Below are 27,407 nucleotides of genomic sequence, written 5' to 3' on the forward strand. Positions count from 1 at the left end.
CAGATGCTGTTCCTAAGCCTTCATCCCCGATACCTGTCCCACTCACACCCATCCATTCCAGGTGTTCTGCAGGTTTAGCCACAGCGAGGAGACACGAGCACCCTCTGGGCAGAGCCTGTGGCTCCTGACACCCACCTCCTGCTAAGCCCACCCATCTGCCTGGCCATACTCTTCCCGTCTCCATCCTACTCCATGGTCCCAGTGAAGACCTCAGCTCTCCTAAAGGAGCAAAGGGTGCCCAAACCACCCGCCCCCTCAGTGGTGGGGGGATGCAGCGGGATGGTGGTTCCCTCCCTGGCACAGCTAAGGACGATGGACAAGGGAGCAAAGGTTTCTTCCACGCCAGCAGCCCACGTTGCTCCCCCAGGGAAAGGCTCTGCAACTCAGCTGGAGGCTCCCAGTCACCTCTACAGTCCTAAACTTAATTAAAGCTGCCAGCTTCTAATTAAACCACTTAATTAAGTGCCACATTGTCAGTAGGTAAAGATGGAATGGACTTAATTATTTAACACAATGACATAGAAGAAAAACCCCACCTTAAAAGCGTGACACCTCCCAGGTGGGCAGGAGCCCACCAGCCTTGCCCTGTGCCACCCCGTGGTGCCAGCAGCCCAGCCGACATTCCCAGCAGCAGCCTGATGTGCACGAGGCCTTTGGAGCTATTTTGAGTTTCTCCAGAATGGAGACATCTAAAATTTCTAACAACAGCACCGTACCACTCCTGCCTGGGACACTCTGAGCGGGGTCAGCACCCATCTTCTCACCGGCTCTCTGCCCTCCCGAATTGCCCCCAGATGTTGATCATTAACCCAGAGCACAGGGGTGGCATCCTGACCCCACTGAATCTGTGAGCAGAACCCAGCTGCCTGCTCAAGGTCAGGTCTTTGCCTTGGCCACCTCGCAGCGGCTGCTGGGCGGATGCTCTCCCTGCCCCAGGGCTCGCAGGGCAGCGCTCCGCTCCACCCGCCACCTACTTTGGCTTATTTCAATCTTCCTCTTAAAACTTCTCCGGCTAAATGCTCCTGTCTGAAGGGGTGATGTAACCTAAGTGACTCCCAGGCTGGCATTCTGCAGGTAAGATTAATGGCAATGTCTTGTCGATAAATCCATAAAGACCCCAAAGCCGGTGATGAACGTGCAGAAGGTAAAGGCGATGGTTAATACCTTCAAAAAAGGCCCCACAGCCTTAGAGTGCAGGGAAAGAGGAAAGCACCGGTGACCCTTGTTAATCTTTTTATTGGTTCCAGCAACTATTGGCACCTTTTGCTGGCCAGAAATTTGCAAGTCTTTGGGGAGCAATGATTTCACAGTCGGGGACTCTTTGAGAGAGAAAAAAAAAAATCCCTTTGCTCCTAAAACGGGACCATTCTTCCAAATGAAAATTGACATTTTGGTTTGAACTTCGTGACCTCCAGTAATCACACTAATGGCCTTAGCTGGCTGGCTGGGAGGGAGCTGGACGTGGCCAGGACTGATGGGACCTGTATGGATCGCTGGAAATGGGCCGGGAGATGAGGACAGGGGCGGCTGCTGATGGTGGGCTCTAACCAGCCAAGGCACTGCAGGTTATTTCAGACTTGCTCTACAGACTTTCAGCTGCATCAGGTTTGAGCAGGGGTATCGGGAAAGCAGCCCCTGAGTGCTCTCAGCCATCCATCCACCCACCCGAGCGCCCATCCATCCCTGCCGAGCCGTTAAAGCTAACGAGCACCCCTAGAGCTGCCTGATCAGCAGTACGGTGTCAGGAGCAGGGCTAGCTGGGGGCAGACCACGGCTCCCAGGCTTTCTTAGACACTGGCCATGCTCCTCAAGGACCAGCAACGGCAGGTGAGGATGGAGAGGAGCTCCCTGCCAGCCCCCTCGGCCCCGGGGTCTGAGCCTGGCTGTGCACAGTGGTGGCCAGGAGCAGCACGAGGATGCCAGCTCCCACCACCGTGGTACAGCAGGGGCAGCCCGTGCCAGGGCGAAGCTGGAGTCAGGTGCTTCCCTTTGGCGTCTCTGCGGACACACAGTGAGTGAAGGTGTCTCCCCTCCTCCTCCTCACTCACTTCTTTAAGCAAATGCACTTCTCGTGAACTCTTGTCTTAACAGAAGGATAAATTGTTTAGTCAAAAGAGCGGCTCCCTGCAGTAATCCGCAAAAATGAGCGGGGAAGGAACACGATACGCTGGAGTTGAGACCATAAACCCGACTGAGCAAGGTCTGAGCAGCCCCAAACAGGTCACACTGACTTCCAGGCTGAACAAGTTGAATTGATACTGCTCAGCACTTAGCACTTCACTCCCTGAAAGGTGCTGGGGGCATTTTTTCTAGGTCGTTAGTGTGTTTTCACTGGGAACATGGGCGGCTCTTGTCTTCTCCCTGCTAAGTTTTTTCTTCATTGCTGATTTTAGAAAGCTCATGCAAATATCTCTCTCACACACACACAAACTGGTGCAGTGGTCCAGAACAGCTGCTTTGCTCAGCAGAGGTGTTTGACCAGGCTGTCCTGGGTGCCGGGGAGCGTGTCGGCTGGGCACAAGGAGATCTGGAGGTGACAAGTGCAGCCTGGCGTTAATTTTGCCACGCTCCTTATTTTCCTCCGTGCAAAGCGAGGACCTGTGAGACCTCTCTGAGCGAGGTGTCATGGGTCTGGGCAGGAAAAGTGATGCTATTCCCACTAAAAAAAGGAGAAATGGTTTGGGAGTTGGACGGGAGGGAGGACCTCGCCGGCTGCCCAGCACAGCTCCTCCTCCAGCACGGGTGACCAGGAGCCGGGACACTGTGTTTCCATGATGATAGGGCCAAAAGAAGAGTTTCTCCTTCCTCCTGTTCACACAAAGCTCCCATCCATCTGAAGTGTCTGTCCGTCAACCTGCTTAATACAAAGGACTGATTTTTAAGTAGTATTGAATAAATTTCAATGAAGTTGCTGCTGTACGGAGGCGTTACGCAGCGTGCCTCGAGCCGCCTGCTCCGACTCTCCTGACGGATGGACGCAGCCCCGTGGTGGCTCAGGGCACATCTCGCCAGGGCAGCTCTGCCGAGGCTCCTGGCAAAGTTGGGTCTTGGCATAAGATAAAAATTCTCCGACCATTCAGACAGAAATCCCTGCCGATGGCACGCTGTTGTTATCCCTCTGCGTCATGGCAGCCGGGGTGAGGAATTGGCTGTAACTAAGAATTCAAGAGGGTCCTGTCCTTTTATTTTATTTTTTAATACCTCATTTAGTAGGTTAATATTCCATGTTATTTTAGGCTGCTTTCTCTATACATCTGCCATCCAAGCCCGTACAGATGTTTTAGGATTCTTTAATCCTGACAAAGGACTTAGAGTTAAGGAAAAATGGGTTACATAAAGATCCTTATCTCCTTAAGAAATAAAGCATGTTTTGGGCATATTGTGTACAAAACAAGACTAAAATAGAGGCAGAACATTCTGGGGCCACTTACCAGATGTCCAGGTTGGAGGACGTGGGTCTGGTTTGCCGGCAGCTTCCCTGCCTGTCTCCTGGAGCAGCGCTGCTGGGGTGCCCCGTGGCAGAGCAGCTGCCTGGGACGGGCACTGCTGGGGGAGGAGTGGGGCAAGTTTTTGTAGGAGGCAAAAGTACCAGCTCTGACATGGCACGGGGGAATTATTGAGCTCTCATAACTTCCCACTAACACCAGCCTCCTGGATGAGATGGCAGGAGTTTTGCTGGGCAGAGGACTTTTCCCAGGCAGCACCGGCTCAGGCTGATGCTCGTTCCTCTCTGCTGAGGGCAGGACAGGTCACCCCAAGCTGTCCACCTCTCCCAGCCCGGAGCTGCCGGAGTTTCCAGGCTGATGTACAGTATTTCATCCCGTAAAATTGACAAAGTTCTCACATTTTCATGACTCCAGTGATTGATCCAGCCCATGTAGATTGCAAAAAGGAGTTGCAATCCTCTGGGGTCTGAGGCAGAATATCAAAAGAGCATGGGCTCATGCTGCTTTAATTAAAACTTAGTTTAATTAAAAACCTTGAGAGCTTTATTAGACTCAGTAATTGATTTAATTTTCTTGTGGAATTCTATTACAAAACACTTCCAGCACATTGGCTTTGAGATCCTGGCTCCAGGACCATCCTCTTCTGCCAATGGCACTTTTGCCCTCTCCGAGGGGCAAAACACAAGCTCCTCCTGGGCAGCCAAAGCCCTGAGTCCTCTGGGGCATTCCCACCAAAACAGGTGGCAGCCTCAAAGCTCTCACCTGTGTAAAATTTCTCTCAGCTAACGGGGCAGCCAAACTCATCTCCTCCTTCAAAAAGGAGCTGGGGCAAGGGCTGCCTGTGAGACTCGTGCTCAAACAGCTCTGATCTCTCCAAGGTGACATGAGAAAGCCTCTGGGGTCTCTCTAGGGCTGTGTCGACTTTGGCACTCTTGGATGACCGTGTTTTTGGCAAATGGACTATTTGCAGGGTGAAGGTAGGAAGCTCTAGTCCCCATCGTGACAGATTTTGCAGCAGTTCCCAAAGGTGAGGGTGCCCGATGCCTCGGTGTGCTACCCAGCCGGGCTGGCACACTAACGCGTGGCCTTGCTGAATTCCCTTTTTGTTCCCAGCCCTGCTCTCCACTTGCTGCCTTAAACTAAAGCGGGTGGCTCAGTGCTAGGAATCAGCTGCCACGTCTCGCCCCAGTCCCAGCTATGTTTCTGGGGAAAGAGCTCTGTGAATTGCCCCAACATCACCTGCCCTGCCATCTGGCAGTGGATACTCCGGAGAAATGGCTGGAGTTACAGCCTTTCTGGCCAGGATGTAGGGAATCAAACTGTAAAATAAGAATAATAAAAAAAGCCTCACCACACAATGATTGTCTGATCTATATTTATTTCATAACATCCAGAATTAATAGGATACAGGAGTTAAAGCAACCATGGCAACTGAATGCAGAAAGGGCTGTCCTTGTAAATAAATGAATTCATAAATAACTCACAAGTGCTGATATAAAAAGTCACGGGTATCTAATGCAATGCTAATGCAATTCAAGCCTTCCCTTTTTTACATGCAGTATGATAATATTGGGTGCGCCTTGCTTTGCTCTGTGCTACAAGTGTCATTCTTAAGATAATAGAACTTGCTAATTGTACCAGGAGCCAGGCTGTGATTGATGAGGGCTTTGGGTTTTTGTCTCCTCCATGTTCTTGCTTGCAAAACGTTGCACCGGGAAGTTACAGGCTGATCTGCTGGCAAATTCGGGAAAGTTTGGGAGAAAGGAGCACAGGTCACCCTGCTGCGCTCCCTGGGCAGGGTGCTGCAGGGGCACCCACCAGCCGGGCACGGGGTCTTTGATAAGACACTGCTATTAAATGTGGATGTATTTGAAGACAGTTTTGTCTTATAAATCCTTTGTTCCTTTTTTCTTGATCATTTTTCTCGGTAGGGATATTGCTGCTGTTAAGATACTGGAAAGCCATTTTCCCCTTTGCATGACACAATCTCAGCACAAGCAGTGTCAAACAGACTCCTGAAATGTGTTAAGCACCAGAAGTTTTTCTCAAACTGTCAGCAAAGCATCTTCCTAAATTGAGGCCAAACTCTTCCTCAGACACCTGGGGCAGCCTGTGCCGACTCCCCTGCGAACACAGGGGCAGAATTCAGCTCAGCAAAAGGGACGGAGGGTGCAGTTTGCCCAACACAAACGACAGTTGGTTTTATCCCCCGGGTACCAGAGGCAGAGGCGGCTCAGGGGCTTGCGGGGGGCTGCAGGGGGTTCCCACTGAGGGTCCTTCCCGCCTGCGCCCTGCTCCCGTCTCGCATCTTTGGTACATCAGGAGGTACATCAGGACAGGACACCCCCCACCCTGGCACCGAGGGGAGAGGGGGTCCGTGCCTGGTTAACACCCCTTCCCTGCAGAGAACACAGCCCTAGGAAGAGGCTTCGCGCTCCGTATCGCGCTGAATTCCAAGCTTGGCATTTTTTTTTTTTTTTTTGGAGCGGCTTTTTCCGCGCTCCCCGCCGCTGCCTCGCCGATGCCGCCGCATCCCCGGGGCAGGAGCACCGCCCGGCGGGACGCGGCCGCAGGCGCAGCCCCGCGCTCGGCCGCGGCGCGGGGGGCACCGCGGGCACTGCCCGCGCCCCGGGGACACCCCGCGGGCACCCGGGACTGAGCCCAGCGATGGGCGTCCCGAGACGGGAGGTGTGGCTCTTGGGGTCTCGGTTTGGGGGTGACCCACCGGCGCTCCCCAGATGGTTTAAAAAATAAATAACTAAATAAATAAATAAAAAATAAAAAGAGCTGTTACAGTAATTTATCTTAAAATGTTATGGGTGTATTTTGTACACCCTAACAAAAAGCACAGGAGGATTCTTGGCCCGCTGAACCCCTTGGTGCTTAGAATGATGCCGTCACAGCTCATGCCGGCGAGCGGGGGGCTTGGGCACTGACTGATGCTCTGTAATGATGCTTAAGAAATATAGGCAAGCTCTGCTTTCCATTGATCTCAGAAAAATGAACGCTGTCTCTGAATTTGACATTTAGCCAATGCCCAGAGTAGATGGCTTCATTGATTCACACTGGAGGGATGGAGGCAGGGGGGAGCTCGGGGAAATACACCTTTGCGGAGCGAAGGTTTGTCTCCGCTCTCTCCTGTCACTCTCTGTCTTCCCCGAGTGCCTGCCCTTTCCCTGAATGCAGGTGTTGGATAACTGAGGCTTGAGCATCGGAAAAGGGATGGAAGGAGAACTGGCTGGGGTGGAAGCTCGAGTCTGCCTGGATACCTTGGTGGCGTTTGTGTTTTTTCCTCATCATCTGTTTTTCTCCAGGAAGTTGTTGGGAAATGATGGAGTGAGATCGGGTCTGTGTTTCCTCACTGAAGATCTCCATCTGAGCCCTCACATTTCACCCAGTGCAAGGCTCCCAGGGCTGTTACTGGTGTTTAGCTGCTGTGGTGCCAGCCATTTATGCGCAGAGCCCTGGTGTGCTCCTGTCGCAAACTCCCTGCTCAAAGTTTTTCTGCTCTGAGTGCTGGTGTGGTGCTGAGCGCCCTCCGGGGGAGTTAAAATCTTCCTGAAAACGGAGACGGGGGCCCTGGAAACACTAGAGATGAGACATGCCCCAGCTCTGCTGCTGACCTGGGGGCAGGTTGCTGTTGCTAAAGTGACCCCAGAGCAGATCGGTCACCTTGACGGGTCTACGCAATGATTTTAAGAGGATCCGTCTGCTACTGCCATGATACGATTTGAGAAACATTATGAACGAATGGAAAAACAGGGAACTGAGATTCCCAGAGAAAAGATGCCACTTTGCCCTGAAATATCACCCTTTGAGAAGTGCTTGGCAGAGCCAGAGGAGCTGGGAGGCTTCCCCAGCCTGCTCGCCAAACCTCAGCCTTGCGAGGCAGATATGGATTGGATCTGTTTTAACACCTCCTGCTTGCATTAGACCCAGCCTACAAATGAACAGAAGGTGACGATGACACTTCTCCACGAGAGTTTTCTGCATAATAGGCAGTTTCTGACATCAGCCAGATCGGGGCTAGCCAACATGATGCAGCAACAAGCTTTGGCAGGAGTCTTGTCCCTGGCAAAGCGGCCGATTCTATTTTCATTTGTTTTAGAGACAGTTTCTCACCCACCATATGTGTGCAGCTGGCTCCTGCTCCAGCCCCCGCGGGTCAGCAGGAATCTTTCCATGACTCCACCATCTCTAAAATAACCACCTTCCCGTTCTGCAGAGGTGGGGGGAACAGCTGGGCTAGTGAGGTTCTGTCTCTCGCTACCTTATCGGGGCAATTAAGTGCCCCCACTATAGGATGACACACATTTTTTCTGTATATCAGCCTTTTGTGGGTTCACTGGGATCCCATCTACATTGGTGCTGGTCTTTCTGCCCTGTGCCATGTGGCGAGGAGGGAGCAGTTTGCAGGGCAGAGGGGGGGCAGGCTGCCCCCAGCCCCACTGAGCATCCCCCAGCCTTGGCTGCTTTGAGCACAGCGAAGAGTGGTGGCAGCACGAGGCGGATTACTGTGCCAGAAAGCATGCTGAGGTGTCACCTATATTGAAAAGATCAAACATCACTGCCTCACCGTGCCTCGCACGAATCATTCATTTCTTTAGAAGCTGCAGACTGGTCTAGTTTTATATTTCACAAGTCACTTGTAAAATACACACGTATAAAAGTGTTGCAGGAGCTGGGATTCCTGCAGGGCCGTGGCAGCCTGCCCTCGTTGTGCTCTCCAACCCTACCATCTGCGCTGCCATTTCCATTTGTACTTGGCACTGCTACTTTCCAGCTTGGCAGTGTGCATTTTAGTTGGGGGTGTGATGGTGCGGGTACCTCACTGCCGAGACCCCGAATACCACCGCAAGCCGCTTTGCAGCCCCTCCGCCTGCCCGGGGAGGTGGGGGAGCCGGGGAGCGGGGGCCCCTGAGCGCTGCTCGGGGGCTGCACGTGGGTGTTGCGGTGCTGCAGACGTGGGAATTAGTTCCACTTTCTGCTACACATATTTTTATTTGATTAGTCTAATACGCTGCATTGTTATTTACCACACGCAAATCTCTTCAAACTGATTAAAGCTGACATTCCAGCTAAGAGATGAGATCTGGGAAGAAGTAATAAGGAAAAATTATTTCACAAGCTTTTGCACTTTACATTTGCAGGGAGGATCGATTACATTTAAAATTTAAGGCCCAGACTTGACCCTAAATCTCCTTTAAGGAAAAGGGAAGAATTAATTCCTTAATTTGTTATATTTCAGCTTTACAGGCTGGCTCAGCAAAACCCAAGGGAGTTTGCACGAGGTGCCGTTGGCTTTTAATGGTGTTTTTGGATACGACTGGAAGGCAGCAGTGAACGCTAGTTTGAAAAATATCATGTTAACACATTAATTATCTTTAAGACCTTAAGAATTATGGCTATCTGCGTGGCTACAGAATTACTGTGGAAGTAATTGTTTCTGGGTCACTGGAGGAAACTTTTTAGCTGTCTTCCTGGACACAGTTTTCAGCACACACATTTTTATTTACTGGTTTCTACTGGTCACTAAACAGTGGTAGGTGCTACATGCTTACAAAAGCACACTCCTCGTTTCAAATTAAAGGTGACAGAAAAGGTCAGCCTCTGGAAAGCACATTTTGCAGAGAGAGTTTTGCAATTCCTACAGCAGCTATATGGACACTGTTATTTTTTGTCAAACAGGTGTAGAAAGGTTAAAGACCAGATAAGGTGCTGATTCTCAGAGGTCCAGGTATTTTATGGGGTTGAATACCTTACAGCCTCCTCCACATGGACCTGCAAACAAGAACCTCTCCGTGAAACCTTGTTTACGCTTGCAAAAACGAGATGTTTATCTCTCCACAAGTAATAGTATTGAAAGCTTTTTCTGGACAGGGGTCAGACGCGTTTTATTGCCAATGCAGATCCGTTCAAAGTGCACAAGGATTGAGCTAAAGGACATCTCAACATGACAGAGTTGTCACTCCAGCTCCAGCCTGAATGACTTGACCGAGGCTGAAGTACGAATGGGTGCCAGAAAGCAGGGCTGGAAGTTGCGGTTCGGAGCCTTGTGTTCAGAGGAAAAGAGAAAAAAAAAACCAGAAAAAAAAAACATTCACGAAACGAGCAGAAACTGTGGAGGGAATGCCTACCTAGGTTAGACTTCTTCACTCAGTGCAGATGGAAATGAGATTGACTCCGTGGACTAACATTGGAGTCATCCATCCAGACAAGGTCTATCCATAACAGGCGTTTAAAGCTTTACTGGAAAAAATCTCCCCCCAAAATGGGAATAAGATGTTTCCATTATAAAATGATTGTGACGACTCAGCTGTTACTTTTTTTGCCCTCAGCCTAGGGGATGTTTCTTGCATTCTTGTCTCAGCACACTACCTTAGCGGCCCTTCACGTGCAGCACCATAGTAATTCATCATTACCCAGTCTCCAAATTATTCCAGTGTTGATTAAATTAGTAAATGCAATCACAATCCGAAGCGAGTTAATTGAGAGAATTTATTTGGCCCTGACAGTTTTATGCATGTTTGATTAAGTATTATAAGGTTTGTTTTTGATTTTGCATAATTTAACTTTAAATCCTGCTCTGGGGGGGGCCATCAACTATTAATGACTGAAATAAACTCTTTTAAGATGCATATATTTATGATTTATTTCTAAACACAATATCTTCCAGATTTTTTTGTTCCGTTGCCAAAGTGACAAATACGTTTAAAGTAATATTTTGAGCCATTCAGTCGGCGCCATAAATCTTGCAAAATGTATGCAATTCATTAAAAGTTTTGAAAGAAGTACAAGTTAGCATTTATATTGCAACAAGTGACACATAAATGTGTATGTTTGTCTTCGAAGCGCGCCATAAAATACATCAGCACTCGCTGGCCGCTGTGACTAGTACTAATGGCCCGCTCTCTGGGCTGATGATGAGTTTCACCACAAATCTTCGACGCTGTCAACACAAAACTGTTCAATCAACAGGAATATGAGTTGTGTCTTTAGTAAAATTAGCACAGGAAAGAAATACAACCCGGAGCGCTGCCGGAGTGCTGTGGGCGGGCTCCCTTCGGGCTGAACCACCAGCTCCTTCAGGATCTCATCTCTGTGAATGTCAAAGCTCCAATTCAAGCCTGACCTGAGGACAGCTTATTTTTCACAAAGATCCACATGCATTTAAGCAGCCAAGGGGTCAGAATATTTCAGGCAGAAACCTGAATAGGGCCGTCTCGCTTTTTTGTCATCCTAACCTCAGAAATTAAAAGGGTCGGTCTCGGCACTGATGCTGCCACCTCACACTCTTGCACACGTGTGTTTGGGGTGTGGGATCACTACGCAGAGCTGCTGGGGCTTTTCTGGAGGCTAGGAAAGACTTTCAGATCTCCTTTCTCACCCTGAGGGATTCCTGGAGGACGCCAGGAGCCTCCCGTTGCAGCATCCCTGTAATTCTCCAAGGCAGAGCTGGAAAACCAAAGCACCTTCACAATTTTGCTGCTTAGGCTGAAATTCTCATCTCTGGGCTGTGGCTCCAGCCGCAGGTAATGGAAGGAAATAAATGGAATATGGCTCTCCTGCTTATTTTAGTCACCGAACAGATGTTCCCAGTTTCATCCTATCGGGAAAACGTACCAGCTTCGTGCCTCCCCTCCTCCCTCCCACCAGAAGGTACGTGGGAGACCCAAAATGGCAGTTTGCTGGGAGCACACCACCACTGATCACCTCAGCTACAATTCCCCCTCGATGTACGTCCCGCCCCTCGGGCCCCTCATTGTATTTGCAGAATGAAGCTGCCCTGCAGGGCGGGCACCGAACGGGCAGGAACCCAAACCCAGCACGAGCCGCCGCGGGGCGGCCGGGACGCTGGGCGGGATTTGGCCGGGCGCCTCGACTGCCTGTGCAGCGTGGCGGGTCTCGGTATCGACAGATGGCTCGAGTTATTATTATTTAATGTTTTTCCACCGTGGTACTGCCTAGATGGCAAGTGGGGCAGGGAGCCAGTGAAAAAGTTCTGTATTCTTTCCATTACGGAAAGTAATTCCTAATGAAACCTAAGGAAAAACAGCAGGGAGGAAGGGGTTATTTTTCCCGTATTTTTATATTTTGCTTTTGAGTTTTACTCCACCTGTTTGCTTTTTAGAAACTTTTTGGATCTTTCTGGTCTCCCAAACGTCTGGGTCTGCTACATTTGGGATTTTACCACCTTGATTTCTAAAAGCGCTTGAGCTCCTTCGGCGGGATGAGGCCCTGGGAGATGCACGATCCATCCCGGGAGCAGGACCACGGCGGGCTCTCCCGGGACACAGACTCCCAACGCCTTCCTGCCCGCGCTGCCCCCGCCGCCCGGCCTGGATCTGACCCCTGAGCCCACACACGGGATCCGCCTCGCCGCAGAACCGCGCTCGGAGCCAGGAAAGGTCCGACCGACGAGTGATTGGGAGAAATCTCCGCCACGCTCCTGTTTCGGGGGCCGGCGTGCGCTCCGCAGCGGATTCTGCACTGGGGGTGTTCCGGCGCCCTCGGGACCAGGCCCAGCCCCCGGCCGCGGGGTCCGGGCAGCTGAACTCGCAGCGTGTGGGTGACGAACCGGGCCGGCAGCGTGATCCCCTCCCCTTTACGCTGGAAACCGCCTTCCCGGCTCCACCTGCCGTGGCACGGCGCGTCTGCCGGCCCTGCCCGGCCCCCCGCGGCGGCCACACGGCCCGCAGCCCCGGGCGCAGGCCGCTCCCCGCGCCGCCTCCGCGTTGCCCAGGCAACGCGGCGCCCTCCCGCTTCCGGCCGGCGGGGGCGGCGCGGCGCGATGACGCCATCGCCGCGCGCCTCCCCGGCCTCTCCCCGCCCGCCGCCGCCGCCGCCACCGGCCGGAACCGGAGCGCCGCTGCCCTCTGCACATGCGCATTGCGGCGCTCGCCCGTAGGCCCGGGCGCCTTCCATCAGCCCGGGCCCGCGGCGCCCGGCCTGGGTGGGCGCCGCTCGCCGAGGGACCATGGGCAGGACGGTGAGTGCGGCGCGATGCCCCGGGGGGGCGGAGGGAGGCGGTGGCGCGGGCCTCGCCCTGCTGCAGCGGCCGCCTCCGCCCCGGAGGGTGCGCGGGCCCGGTGGGCGCGGTAGCGGGCAGTGACCGCCCGCGGGGGGTCGTGGGCCGCGGCCTGCGGGTGCGGGCCGGGCCCGGAGCCCCCGCGCCCGCCGCCCTGCCTCCCCCGGCGGGCTCCGCTCCCCCCGAGCAGAGGCGCAGCCGTGGCCCGGTGGCCGTGCGGGGCTCCGCGTTGTCCGGGCTGGGCTTTCGGCCTCGCGGGGAAGTCCTGGCCGAGCTTCCTGCCCTCGGGCCCTTTCCCAAGCCGATGGGGTTTGATTCAGGCTCGGGTAGGATGTAGGAGGAGTTCGAATTTCCGCTCCTCCCGGTGCTGCCCGCTTTCATTTCTCAGCACTAACCTTTCTTTGTCATTGCCCCTGACCTTGTTTGGCTCCTTCGGGAACGCTGTGGTCCTGCTGGTCCTGACTGGTGCTCCTGCCAGCTGGGAACGTCGCAGTCTCCGTGTCATCCCTCCTCCTCCACCAGGAGCGAGGGATGAGGAGAAGCAGCGCTGTATTTCGGTGGCTTTCTCATCATACGCTCCACTTTTAAAGGAGTGAAGACTCACCAAAGTGAATGGTTATCAAGATTTTTAACTTCCTGATGAGGCCGTCGTTAACGTGACGCTCGGGGTAACGCAGCGTGGCTCACACCAGGTGGCCTGGGCCTTGGAGTTGGAATCCTTTGAGCTGTGGGATAACACTCGGAAGAGACCAACTTGGCTCTCCAGTCTCGCAGCAATGTGCTTTAAAACAGAAAGGCCCCCCAAAATAATCTTGAGGAGTGGGCGTCCAAATCTGTTTGTAGGCATCGTGTGCCGACGGACAGGTTTGGGTGCCTGCTGCCCTGTGTTCTGTTTGGGAAGCCTTGGCTGTGCGTGCCCTCTGCAGCGCGTTTCCTACGCCCTGCCTGATTCTTTTAGAATCTTTACAGGATTAAAAACTCATGCTTGGGGAGGGGCCTTGTAATTATGAATTTTTTTAACATGCAAAATGAGCAAATTGGAACTTACTCTCTCGTTTTACCTTTTAGATCAACTCATATGTAGAGTGTTGTGAGTCTCTGAAGCACCTTAGCAGTTTCTTTCACTCCTCCTAGAAGGCCAGGTGTCACAGGAAAACTTCACTTTTTTGTTACAAGAATTAAGTGGCATCCAGAAACGGCAGCTGATTGTCGACCTTCTGCTGAGTGGATGGCAACACCATTAAAAATGTAATATTTCAGAGAGTTTATTTTATTCTCGCGATATCCCTCTGCTTGTGGCTGTTCCAGTGTTGATATTTGAGTTTCTCCAACGAGCATGAACTTGAAAAGGGCTGTGTGTTTATGTGGTGGGCACAGTAAATGGGAACAAGCTGCTGCTGGAAAACCAAGTGGTTTTTTTTGATTCATCTGTTGAAGGTTTTGTCAGAATCAAAACTCTTGTGAAACAGGGCTCAGATGTGAAGCCAGTGTGTTGAGTTTTCCCCGACAAACTACAGCTTCTGCAAGCGGGGTTTGTGCTCCGTCGTGCAGGCGTGGTCCTGCTGGGTGCTCCAGTTGTGTGTGCAAGAGTTTGCTGGAAAATGATGAGCTGCCTTTTGTGTCCTGGTGAAAGGGGTTGTGAGGAGAGGCTGCGTCATCAGATATGGGATGCTCTGAATCCAGAGTGTGTGGATTTTAACCTGTCTCGCTAATTTAGTCTTCCAAAAATATCTCTGAAAACAAACACGGAGCAGTACGTACTCAGCACAGGGGGAGCATGTTCAGTTCCGTGCTGCGGGCACAAAACTAAGTCGATTTTAAGCAGTGTTGGTTTAGTGTCTCACCCTTTACATGGCTTGCAAAACACATCCTTGTAACACGCTCCCGAGCTGCTTAGGGTTTCCTTTCTACAGACAGGAAGTTAGGACAAAGAGGTGCTTAAAATTATGAGGACAGTCCTCAATTTCCTAAATTCCTTGATCGTAAGCTAACCCCTGTTCCTTTTTGTTATTCCCTGATTCGTGTAGAGCCAACAGATTACCTGCAAATTCCTCCAATGGTGCAAAAGAGTTAGAACCTGGGCCAAGCGGAAGGGATCAGAACTGCTGTTTGCCTTTACTTGGAGGCAAGAAGCAGTGATGCACATGTGTCAGAGAAGGTTTTTGATGTCAGAGTGCCATTTCCTGCAGCCTTATAATATACTCCACGATGAGTTTTGTTAGTAACAAAGTAAAAAATTCGTGGAGTAGCTTCTAAATTACTTTAGCTTTAATTTTAAAGAGTAATAGGATTTCTTGTTTAACAGAGGAAAGATCTGTCCAGATCTGAGTGCCTGGGTGTGCAAGGGGGCTGGGGAAGTCCCTGTTGTTGTCTAGCATTATCTGATGAGTGCATTGTCATTTCATAATTCCCGGAATTTGGCACATCACAAGCCTGGGGTGAAGCAGAGAGCAGCTAACAGGCTACTGCTCATCGCTCGCATAACAACAACGGGTGTGGGGAAGGATGTTAAGATTATAAATCCTAAACACTCCAGAAGATCAAGATATTTCACTTATCTCTGCAGGTCCCAAAGGGAGAAATAAACCAGTAGATGGTTTTGAAAGGCTGCCTTGCCGTTGGATGCAGTGACAGTGAGACCGCAAGGCTGGGCTGAGCAAGGGGAGGTACATCCTGTAGAGTGTGAAAAACATGATTGCCTCATTGTTCTTGCAAGACCTTCCATTATTTCCAGTTTGTTTATTTGGTGAAGCTTTGCCAAGTTTTGAAACGAGCAGAAACCTAGAACCACCACTGCCTGGGCTGTAGAATTCACTTGCAAAAGCACTCGGAGAACTTTTTTGTTTTTTTCTTTAAAGAATATATGATTCAATGGAAACACACACCTTAATATTACTCCTCACGTGAGTGGACTTACAACAGGTTACAACTAGTGCTGACATTGCGTGCTCCTAGGGAGCTGTGAGGTGATGATGGAAGCAGAATTGAATTTCTCTCTGTCTACCTGGTAGGCAATAAGAAAAGCAGCGAAGCAAAGTTTTAAGTGCAGAAGCAGAGTTTTGCAGAGCAGTTGTAAGTGGCTGCCAAGCCAGAGGATATCTGCCGTGCTGCCTCTGCTGCTGGGGGCTGCTTAAATGTGTTTTCCTTCTCTGCCCTCCTGCAGGTCTCTTCCTTCCTGGAAATCCCGCAAAGAGTTCACGTTCCCAGGCTGTTGGATCTCTTCCGTGTCGATGGATAATATTTGATATGTGCCCTGTAAATCCTGCCCTGGGACTCTGTCACCGGAGGGGTGCCTGATGCCTGTAATCCCCATTCCCCGGCGGGTCCGTTCGTTCCACGGCCCCCACACCACCTGCCTGCATTCGGCCTGTGGCCCGGTGAGGACCACTCACTTGGTGCGTACCAAGTACAACAACTTCGACATCTATCTCAAATCCCGATGGATGTACGGATTCATCCGATTCCTGCTGTACTTCAGCTGCAGCCTATTTACCTCCATCCTCTGGGTGGCACTCTCGATCTTGTTTTGCCTTCAGTACCTCGGCATCCGCATCTTTCTGCGTTTCCAGTACAAACTCTCCATCATCCTCCTCTTACTGGGGCGAAGGCGAGTAGACTTCAGCCTCATGAATGAACTGCTCATCTATGGAATTCATGTGACCATGCTGCTAGTGGGGGGGCTGGGATGGTGTTTCATGGTATTTGTGGATATGTAAATAAAACAAGCGCATGTGGGCTGAGAAGGTGACTTTTCTTCTACCTTAAAATGTGTCAATATCTTCTTTTCTTTTTTATATAAATTAATTTATTTATCAGTGCTACTTTTTATTGATAAATTAACGTACTTGTCTCTGGAATTTGTATTTTTTTTGAGGGTTGAGATGCCATTTTGGTTATCAAAGTGCAACACTTGAGTATTTTGTTCTTTGCACAGTGCGAGTTAATATAAATTTCGTTTAGTCCATAGGAGCCTACCTTGCTGCTGTTCCTGGATTGCTGTGGGCATGAAAAAGGCAATGATTTATCTGGAGGAGAGAAGCCAGATAACTCTGCACCCCACACTCTTAATCCATCTTCACCGTTTTTCTAAAAATGCTCCGTAATGTCTCAGGCATGTAATATGGATCCTATTTGACCAGCGTGATCCTTTCTCTGTGGTTTGCATTTTGCGTATTCCCTGCTAAGAATATGGGGCCAAATTCAATAGAGTGTAGAGGTTTGAGATTTTTTTTTTTCCCCTTTTTGTCCTTTTCAGGCAGTTAGTGCTGAGTAATTGAGTCTTACCCTGATAGAGCAAATCCACGGGAGCAGAGTTCGATATCACGTGCTCTCGAAACTCCCAGTCACAGCAAATATGTTATCGTTTTGCACTGGTTTAGGGGAACCTATTGCAATGGTCCTTTATGTTTAGGTCTTGGCTGAATGGATTGGTTCCTGTTTTCTCACAGAGGTACGTCTGTCGTACGGGGTACAGTGAGATGAGACTGTCTTACCTAGGAGAGATTGGAAGCAGGGTACAGTCTGAAATGACAATAATTGTTCTCTGCGATTACAGAAAACATTCTCCTGCCTCTGCAGCAGCGAGAGTGGGGTCCCTGGAGAGCTTTACTAACAGCTCAAGAAGAGAGTTAAGCATTGAGCTCAGTTTTACTGGTCTTGATGTAAGATCTCAGGCTGTTCCTCTGCAGTCAATCAAGTAACTTATTATTTATTGAGCCCAGAAGCTGGCTTAAAGTTTATTTTTATTCTGGTTTTGTTTTTCCTTATAATGGAATATTGCTCTTTTACTTCTTTTCTTTAAAGAACTGTTTAAAAGCAAGTTGGTAAAAATGATGGAGGCTCTTTTTTTTTCCTCCCATGAAATCCCTGGAGTCAATCATAATGGGATAAGCAAGACTGGAAAAACATGACTGTTCTTTTATGATCTCTTTGGTCTGGGATACGAATGTGGTTGAGAACAAAGCCAGTCTGCACACAGGGAAGGATACTTCGTGTTTCACCTTGTGAGTATTGCAGTCTTCTGCTGCCATTGATTTGTAGGCTTATGGATACAAAATAGAGAAGCTTCTGTCTGAAGCCCAAAGCTAAAGCAAACCCAGAAATTATCTCATTATCAAGTGTTACAGATAATGCAGACTGAACACGCAGAGCTGAATAAATAATGGGCCGTGGTGGTGTGAACTTTAGATGAGCCCCGCGAGAGCCACAGGCTGCTTCTGCAGGAAAGAGGTGGTGTCAGCATATGTCACAAACCAGTGTCTGGAAGTTTCCTCCTAACTGCAGAGCTCCCCAGAGCTTTGTTCTGGGATCGCTCTCTGGACTGCAGGTCCTCAGCGTCCTGCAGGTCTGAGCTACAGCTTGCTCCGTGGCCAGAGGGAATTCCCAGTAATTCCCAGCCCAGTGCTTTCCTCCCTGGTACAGCTGTCAGCCTGGGGCATCACAGCTCTGGCATGCAGAATGTGGGACTCCAGGGATGGCTGTGCTCAAGAATTTCTGCAGGAAACATGTTAGGGATGGCCAGCAGACAGTCCTGGTGTGAGCAGAGAGACTGGCTGGCACCCCTCTTCCTCGCCCTTCACAGGACCACGGTGTGGAGGCTGGCTGGAGGTTGGATGGTAGGACCTTGTTTCATCTCGGAGTGGCTGTATTTCAGTGTAAAAGGGTGATTTAGTGGTATTTGTGGGTGCTGCTGCCCTCCCCACCCGTGCCTGGTTCAGCTGGTGGGTGTTCTTTGTGATGGGTACGCTCAACTGCTTGACCCAACCTGTGGTAGTTTGGTTCAGGCTCCGAAGGAAGTGAAGGTCTAGGCTGTGACCGGGTCATGAACTTCTCTAGTTCCAACCTGTTGTTTGAAAACCCACACAGGAACAGGGCGACACGGTGAGCTTTGATGTACATGAGCTTGGAAACCGGAACGCCGATCGTGCAATTAACACATGAATAGCAGGTGGTTCTTCCAAGACTAATTTGGTCAAGGAACAAAGGAGGTTGTGGGTAAGAGGAGTCTCATACTTACTTTTTCCATCACGCATAATTTGACTATGAGCCAACCACTTTATTCCATAAATATGAAAATATGACAGCGTGAGTGAGCTTTTAGTGAGCTCTCTCCGCCAAGCAGCTGGCTGCGTTGGTGGTGATCTCCCCTTGAGTTGGGACACCTCTCAAGGTCACTCCTGGAGGTTGAGAGACCCCTTACTAGCTGCAGATCTTTGATGAGTGACTGATACTGCACATAACCTTGTATCACGGGGCGTTAAGATCTTGGACTGGTAACTTTGAACCGTTATCATATGCTCTCTGCAGTAAGCAGTAGATTGAACCTTGCCATTGGGTTCGTCAAGCCTCACTTTTACAACATCTCACTTCAATAAAACCACTTTTGCTGCTACCTCTGGCGGTGGTTCTTCACGCGGTCCAGCTCTGCTCCGCGGCGCTCCTGCAGCAGCCGTTGAACAAACAAGGGCTTCTGCGGGGCAGGTCGTGGCTTCCCGTCAGCCCTCCGCGTCCGGGCGCAATAGCGTGCACCGAGGAGAAAGCACATGGCCTTATCAAATCACAGAGAAGGAATGTTTGCCAAGTGCCCACATGTTCCTCGAGAGAGTCCTTGGGGCTAGGTTGGTTAGAAGACAGTGGGATGTGATTCCCCATTCTTCTTTTACGAAGGTAGTCAAATACCTACTGTGAGAACGCCCTGAATCTCAAGTCTGCAGTTGCACACCAAGCCAGGCAACCCCGAGATGAAATAATTGAGAAGGAGGGCTCAGAGGGACGATGAAGTTCAAAATACTCCTGTTCTTGGTCACCACCAGCACTGGGACACCTTGCAGTGCTCAGGTGGTGTGATCCTACCGGTGTAGGGGGGAAAGTGAGGTCCCTTTGAAGTCATGCTGGCAGGGAAGAGGAATTAATCTTCAAATGATTTGTTTTATGATGTAATAATTTGAAGGTTTTAGATCTTCGTGAGCGGGGCAGTATTTGGCACCTTTATGGCACTTTCCCTCTTCAAAGCATTTTCCAACTGGAGCTAATTAAACCTCATAACATCGCCGGGAGATTGCAGAATAAGTAAGATCTTTGTAATGGTTCAGAATTAAAATTCAATGCTTTTAAATTTGAGAATTTTTTCTTTAAAACTTGAACGATTACTTTGCCAAAATAATTTTTTCTCAAGCAGCTGATATTCTCAAAGTTTCTTACAAGCTCAAGGCGAAGGAGGGAGAAAGAGGCAGAATTAATGTTATATTAAATATATGCAAAGAGTAAGATGTTGGGGTTGTTCTTCCTCATTTAGTTTAATTGAAAAACTGACATTTTTAATAAACAAAGGGAAAACCAAACTTCATAGGATACAACAAATAAGGAAATGGAGGAAGCTGAACTTTTGCTTTTTCAAGAGCCAAACAAGTGGCTTATATCTGCCAGAAATACGTCGTGCTAAGCAGCTACTTGCAAACTGTGTCCCCTTGGGCAAGTTCATATCCTTTTGGATTTTTTTACTCTCTTCCAAATTTATCGATGCTGGGAGGCATGGGTCAGGCTCCAAAATGCATTAACTCTTCCCTTCCTACTGTATAGATGACTGTAACTCTAAAACCTTTTGAAATTTTCATTTCAGCATTCCTTCAAGCTGATTCCATCCTGAACAGCAGGTTTGTTCCTTTTATTTTTTTTTCTTTCGTTCCATGTTTGGGCTTTAAATATTGCCATTATACTTACTGGGTTAAAAATGGCCTCAAGAGCAATTAGGAAAAATACTAGAAATACTGATTTGGGAGCGTGTGTCCATCCCAGACCCATGCCAACCCCTTCAGAGACCTTCCCTACCCCAGGAGCGAGTCCTGCTCACTCCAGAGCTTTCCAGGTGGTTGGGGACAGAGACTGCGTTGCACAGGCTTAAGACCAGGGATGGTGGCACGTGCGGTGGCAAAGCTGCCTTGGCCTGTTGTTTAGCCTGTGAATGTCTGAACGAGACTGAAATGTTGGAGTTTCACCTTGTTAACTCTTGGGAACATGACACCAGCTGGTGGTTTGGGTGCCTGTTAAATCCTGTATGAAACGTGCCACCTACATTAAACTTATTTTTTTAACATGTTGATGGATTGATTGCTTGTGAAGAAAAAGGAAGAATTTTGTCGTACTGTGCTGGTATCGTTCTGATATGAGGACGTTCTCCATCCTCTTCCTCTCTTTGCACTGGTGCAAATAGTCAGAGCAAGTGCATGGTAGAGGAGAATCAGGCCCTCTGTGGTTATGCCTCACTGAGAGTTGGGTAAAATGCCCCTTTTACCTCCTTGAAGGGTCATTCAACAGTGACCTCGGAGGAGGGCCAGGAGCACAGCATGGCCTTCCAGCTCCTAGGCGTGGGCTCTGGTGAGCAGACTGTTGCCCACCATGGGCGTTTGAGCGATTCGAAGGAGCCATCACTTCGTACTCAGGTGCACATCAGTTACTGGCTGGAAGGTGCTGTCTTTCCTCCTTTCCTTGTGCGGAGCTGAGCTTGCAGTGCAGAGCTGTAATGTTTCAGGACACAGTTGTGATGATTCCTATGGGAATAAAGAGGAATAATCCTACTACGATGGACTTTGTAATTCCTTTGTTCTTATGTGGAAAGCACTGCAGTGATGTGCAGCAGCACAAAATCCTAAAAGAGATGCTGGACAGGATTTGTGCCCCAGTGACTGGCAAGGTTGGAGCCAGTGGAGGCACAAGCTTCAGAGGACCAGCACGGAGAGGACCGTTGCAGACCGAGCTGGAGAAATATTTGTGTGGATAGCGCAGCCCGCATCCCCATATGAGATGCTTTCTGTTATCTCAACTTAGCAGCTGAAGAATCACTGTGAAGACCAGAAAGAAAGGGGAAGGAGGTTTCTAACACTGCGAATGATTTGGGTAAGGGAGGATATATTTTGCCTTTCAGTATTCCATAGGAAACTGTAAGCAATGCTCAAAAACGTGGCTGGTGCTATTAGTGCAAGGGCAGATGGCAAAGTGGGTTGAGTGCTGCGGAGAGTCGGACTCGCTGACAGTAAAAGGCTCAGGAATGTGCTATATAAATGTGCGTTGTCTATTATTAATGTTATTTTTAAATACCTCTCTTGAGCCTTTGCCATCTCCTAGGGAAGAACTCGTTTGCCCAGTTCCTAGAGTGAGCTTCTACCCTGGACACCTCGCGGTGCCAGTGCAACTGGCCCCGGCTGGGAAGCCAAACGACCCAGTGCCCCGGCCCGACGGGTCCCCAGGGAGCGGCCGAGGGGTTCCTCAAAGGCAGGTGCCATCCCGTGCCAGCTTACTTCCAGGGCGTACTCCAAAACCTGAGCCTTTGGCTTGTGTCCGTACAGCTTTAGGCTCAGGATTGCTGTTTTCCATAAAAGTGAGCTGGGGGCAGGTTCTGACCCATCTACAGGTGTCTCAAAAAGGCACTGGGGACAGACTGGAGAAGAGACCAGCGCCTCACCCTAAAGAGCCTTACCTGGTTGAAAGGTCATGGTAATTCTTCCCAGGGTTCTCATAAACTGCTGATTTTCTTTCCCTCCCAGGGAGGCAGGAGACAGCATTTACTACCAGTTGTGGAAAATAACACATTTACTTTCAGGAACAGCTTTGGCTATTCTGGAGCCTCTAGCACACACGGATAGCGTGCTGTTCCAGTGAAGACATTGCTGGAAAATATGAAGCCTTGTTATCTTTCTGCATTTTTATTTAGCCAAACAAGGTTTCCATAGCTCCTGGACAGCTCTGCTGCTGGGGAAAAAAAAAAAAAAAGAAACCCTCTCATTTCTTCACCTGCCAACTCTCTGCACTAATTTTGTCTTCCTGCTTCAAAGCAGTGATCGTGCCCAGAAAACGTCAGTTCAAAGCGAAGTTTTGTCCAGTAATGAGCCAGTGAAAATTGTTTAGTGTAAGATCTTCTTGTGCAGCCATCCAAACCGTGCTGAGGTGAGAGCAGAGCTGTGCCGTCGGGGTCTGCTCCCAGCTCGCCGCTCGGGTGGCTGGAAATCAAGGCTGTGTGTGCTGATTTAGCACGGGAGCAGCTTTACGTTAATGTAGACGAAAGGAGCATCCCTGCACCTCCCGTGTCTTCCTCCAGCCATAAATTCACCTACTGGGGAAAAAACTTGCACGAGGGCCGTATAAACACGCTGCTTTTCCGAGCTGATGCGTGTCGGGTTTTGGAGAGCCTCTTTCCCTGCTGACCTCCACCCCACACCCCCGGGCTGCAGACAGCGTGTTCCAAGCCCGGGTGATGTTCTCCAAGCCCGGGTGATGTTCTCCCAGCCGGGTGAGTGTGCGAAAGGCAGCTGTGCCTCTGCCACCAGCTCCTCCTGCCAGCGCTCAGCCGTGTGACGGGGCTGGAAGGGCCACATCCTGACCTTGGATGCACAAGGCTGTAGTAAATCAGAGTCTCTAATACATCCAAAAGCCAGCTTTTCCCTGCATGGAAAATACTGTGTGTAACACAAGAGACAAATACCAAAGTCCTTAGCTGGTTCTTTAAAAAAAAAATAAAAATCTCCAGTTGGCCCTGGTGAGAGTTTTGCCTGAGTAAGGACGTGGAGATTATGCATGCTAATTAAATGAACCACCCATCCCTTCAGAGTCTGCTCTCTGCTGGGAATTCCCCTCTGAGTAACTTGCTCCCAGTGAGGAAAGGAGTTGCATGAAAAATTTCCCAGATGGTGAATCCGTTAGAGAAAATCACAATCTGTTTGTGGCTTTTTCAAACAAAAAAGAGCACAGGAGACGCTGCGGAATAAATTTGTTGTTGCAAACCATTTGCTCAGTAATGGGGAGAATTTAGATGGGCAAAGAGCTTTTTTTTTTTTTTTTCAGAGGGCTCTTATCTCCCTGCCTCTGAAAATGAGCAATGGTTTAAAGAATAAATGACAGGGGTGTGTGTTTTAGAAGCCTAACATGGTTGCTTTAATGATGCCTGTTCATTTATTCTGACACTAAGGGTGTCTGAAGCCACCGAGGGACAGTGGTCTCGTCCGTGCAAACCTCGGAAGGAACAATTGCTGCTGTGTGCTGTGCCCAGCGTGGTGCACCGGCCTGGCACAAAGGAGCCGTTTCATGCAGAGCCGCTGTGTCCTGGCTGGTCTCCTGGGCACAGGGACCCACGCAGCGCCGGGACCCCGCGCCGCGGCCAGCCCAGCCCTGACCCTAACACCGTCTGTGATTTGGGGCCAATGCCAACCCAGCCAAGGGAGGGGGCTTGGAGAGGGTGATGGAGCAGCCTTGGGCTGGGGAAAGGCGTTTGGGCTGGGGTGGGCAGTGGCAGAGCCTGGCAGCGGTGCCAGGCAGGGATGTGGCGTGGATGGTGCCTCCTGGTTGCAGGCTCAGCAGAAGGGATGGTGCGCGCCCACGCGCCCGTCGGCCCTTCGCAGCCGCTGCCCGGGGTGGGAGCGCGTTGAGGTGCCAGGCTGGGGGCTGCGGGTCGCCGCTGCTGCCTGCCAGCCCCACTGGGAGGGTTGGTGTCGGGGAGGGGACGGGCGGGCGGCTGGCACTGGGGAGGGCTCGGATCCCTGCTCCAGCTCTCCGAGCCCGAGCCGCTGCATGGCTGCGCTACTGTTGTTGCCTGGACACATTTCACTTCTGTAATTTCGTAAAAAGCTCTGAGCCAAGAAAAATTCTTCCAAGGTTTTCTTTCTTTTTTTTTTTTTTTTCATTTAAACTTCAAATGAGCACTGCTTAATCGTTTCTTGGAAACGCGTTTGCTTGCAGTTATGTGCAGTGTAGGCACTGTTACTTCCTCCTTTTCCATGTGAGGCTGACTGCAAACTGTCTGGTGGCAAACATGAAAGCTGGCGTTGTGCAACGCGGCGGGGCTGGGGGCGAGCGGGGAGCAGCGGGCACGGCTGGAACGGGCTGGGTCTGAAATGTGAAGGTTTCTCAGCAAAACCGGTGGCGAGTTTTTCTCATGCATGTGTTGAGCTAGTCCTGCATGCATTTCATAGCCCAGCCCTTATTGCTAAATCACACAAACGTGTCTGGGTTTTGCCAGGTTCAGTTTAGGAGAGGTTTATGTCCCTTCAGGATTTGTACAACTTGCTGAGCTTCAAGGACTGAGGGTCCAGCGCGTGTCACAACGGGGACTTGCCCGCAGCCCCCGTGTACTCCAGCCTTTCCTAATGAACCGAGCTGCTGGTGCTGATTTGCCAACAAATTTCCTATTTACTGTTCACCAGAGCATCAGTTGTGACAAATAAACAGGAGAAGGCAGCATTTCACTGAAAGCATTTTATGCACTGATTAAGATACTGTACAAAGAGAGCTCCTCGGGGTACAGGGCAAGGCTTGGTTGCAAAGAAGCTCTTGCTGTGGCAAGGGGGCCATTGCTGGAAGGGCTTTGCAGGTCAAAAATCACAGAAATACGTGTATTTCTGAAATCTGGCCGTCCGAAGCCAGGGAAGTGCACTTCTATTTGCGATAGCAGGGGGGTGGTTTACACAGAGATTGTGTAAATTGTGCCTTTATTCACACGTCGTGAATGCCTTCAGAAAGGGACAAACACGGTGCCTGGAGTTGAGAAAACACAGGATAATTTTTATGATCAGTAACGACATGATAGGGATGTGCTACAATAAGGGCAAGCAAATTTCACGCTTCAAGGACTGTAACTGCTTACCAGAGAGGGCAGAAAGGGACTGATGCTGCTTTTTCTGTTCTTTGCGAGTGCTGGGCATGCATCAAAGGACCGTAGGATTTTTGGTCTCTTCCTTTAAAGCATGAAGCACCAACAAAGAACTAAAGCAAGAACCAAGACCTGTAACCTGGTTATAGCTCTGGAGAAATGCCCAGTTCTACTGGAGTCAATGGCAAACTCTGAGTGCTTTCAGCGAGGTCAGGATTTCACCTTGTGTTCTTCTCAAACAAAACTGCCTGTTCTTGGGGAAATAAACAAACCGTTTGCAAGCGATGCTCATGGGGTCAAGTTGCAACGCGCGCACGTACAGAAGATGTACGTTGTTTTGTGTCAGTGTGTAGCACAAGAAATACGAGGCCAAATCCTGAAGTCCCTCATTTCATATCACTGCCGTGGGCTTTTTCCCGGGCGGACTTTGCTGCCGCTGCAGCTCCAGCATTGCTGCCGTGTCCCCAGCTCGTGCAGAAACACCCGCTGCCTTGGAGAGCAGGACATGGATGGACCATCAGGAGGAAGAAGGGTTTGCTTTTCCGATGTGAACTGCAAGAACAAGGAGTTGAATTCAGCCCAGGGGTGTAAGCTGCAGCCCCCTGGGGGGGGTCCAAAAGCCCCCAGCACAATAAGATGCGGGGGGCATCTTTGCAGAAACCACCCCACTGCCGGGGGTCCTGCTGGGCACATGCACCCATCGCCCTCCCCTTGTGCTCCACGTTGGTCGACACGGGGCAGTGAAGCCCGAGAGGACAGAGCTGGGCAGCGTCCGGGTTCACTCCCAGCCTGCCCGTGACCTTGAACATCTTTTACATCCTTCCAGCGCATGATTCGGGGGAGAAAGCAGCGGCGGGGGCGGTGGCACAGTATCGAAATGTTTGTTCAGCAATTGCTGCAAAAAGAAAACTTGCTTCAATCCGCAGAGATGCCAACTGAATTTTGTTTTGTTTTGGTATTTTGGAGGCAAGCCAGAAGCAAGATGTTGGGAAGTCTTCAGCAGCTACTGCCTGCGTGTTCCATACCAAGCATAACTTTGTATATATTTTTATCGGCAAACTGGGTCCCACGCATCTTGATGCGCAAACGCGAGCCCCGGCTGCAGGGCTGCTCTTCCAGGGTGCTGGAGAGAGCACAGCCCTTTTCCTTGGCTCTTTTCTTAAGTCAGAATTGCAGGAGCTGCCCTGCAAAGGTATCTTTTTTTTTTTTTTCTTTTCCCCTGCCAGCTGCTAAGAGGAATAGCAAGCGGTTGATTTGATTGGAGAGGGAAAGAAGAACACGTTCCGTACCCGTCGGGGTCCTCGGTCTCGGTACAGGGGAGATTTCAGCGCTGTCCTGGCTGCGATTCCGCAAAGCTTGCGGTGAATTTAGGGGATTACTCGCTGCGTCTCATGTGGGGATGAGGCGCATTTCTGCTGTGTCAGCAGAAGGGCCTGTTCTCTCCGTTGCACAACAGAAAGCCGCCGGGTATAAATAGCCTTTCACGCCTGTCACCTCGGGGACTTTACCACGATGCCCTGATTTAAGCCCCGCTTCCAGGAGATCCTTCAGGTGTGTGCTCTCCCCACGGGACTCAACACGCATTTAAATTAAGCGCCTGTTTAAGTGGCCGTAAGCAGCGACAAGCTAAATCCGTGTTTTAACGCTTCCCGGCACCGGGACTGGCACAAGGGGGGCAGGACGGAGCCCATCGTGGCTGTTTAGGCACTACAACTGCTGCCTTCACAAAGGATCAGTGCTCAGAACAGGGAGACATCTTAAGAGTGTCTGACAAATGTATGTACATTCGGGGACCGCGAGCCTTGGATTCGTAACGTGGAGAAGGGTATTGAACATGACAGAGCTCCGCCGAGGATCGAGCCGACGCTCCACCTGCCCGGCTCAGCAGGTCCGGCTTGAATGAGCCCCCCAGATCGCCAGGGTGGGATGGCAACCACTGGCAGGGGGACGGGATGGGTGCCCAGCACCCATGGAGGGGATGGATGCTCTGTCCTGTCTCCCTTGTTCATCCCCCACCCCTTCGTGGAGAGCTTCTCCGCTCGCTCTCATCGGTGTTTTCCAGCTCTTCCCCCATCGCAGCCCCAGTATCACCTGGGAAGCGTTGTCGATTTAATCCTAATAATTAAACAATTTATCTCAGGGCATTTAAGGTGCTGGCTGGGTGCAGAATTCCGACCTGAGCAACAAGAGATCTGTGCCATGGGAAGCTGGGCAGGAGCAGGCTGACAGGGTGGCCCAGTCCCACCTCTCTCCGTGCCCCAGTCGCCCTGCCTGCATCCCGGTCGCCCCTTTGTTCCTA

At 50.6% G+C, this 27,407-nt stretch overlaps 1 protein-coding gene across 3 annotated transcripts; it reads left to right on the top strand.

The window, feature by feature from the left end:
* The first annotated feature begins 12,390 nt into the window (after nucleotides 1-12,390).
* On the top strand, nucleotides 12,391-16,236 carry TMEM250 (transmembrane protein 250). 3 transcript variants are annotated; one of them, XM_086625147.1, is made up of 4 exons: nucleotides 12,391-12,435; nucleotides 13,543-13,722; nucleotides 15,041-15,140; nucleotides 15,638-16,236. In XM_086625147.1, the coding sequence occupies exon 4, from the start codon at nucleotides 15,771-15,773 to the stop codon at nucleotides 16,188-16,190; it is 420 nt and encodes a 139-aa protein (XP_086481273.1). In that variant the 5' UTR covers nucleotides 12,391-12,435; nucleotides 13,543-13,722; nucleotides 15,041-15,140; nucleotides 15,638-15,770; the 3' UTR covers nucleotides 16,191-16,236. The 3 variants fall into 3 exon arrangements, with proteins under 3 accessions (XP_086481273.1, XP_086481274.1, XP_086481275.1); XM_086625148.1 differs by lacking the exon at nucleotides 15,041-15,140; XM_086625149.1 differs by lacking the exons at nucleotides 13,543-13,722; nucleotides 15,041-15,140.
* Nucleotides 16,237-27,407: the final 11,171 nt, after the last annotated feature.

Source organism: Tauraco erythrolophus, chromosome 22 (assembly GCF_009769465.1).
Source record: "Tauraco erythrolophus isolate bTauEry1 chromosome 22, bTauEry1.pri, whole genome shotgun sequence".
NCBI classification, from domain to species: Eukaryota; Metazoa; Chordata; class Aves; order Musophagiformes; family Musophagidae; genus Tauraco; species Tauraco erythrolophus.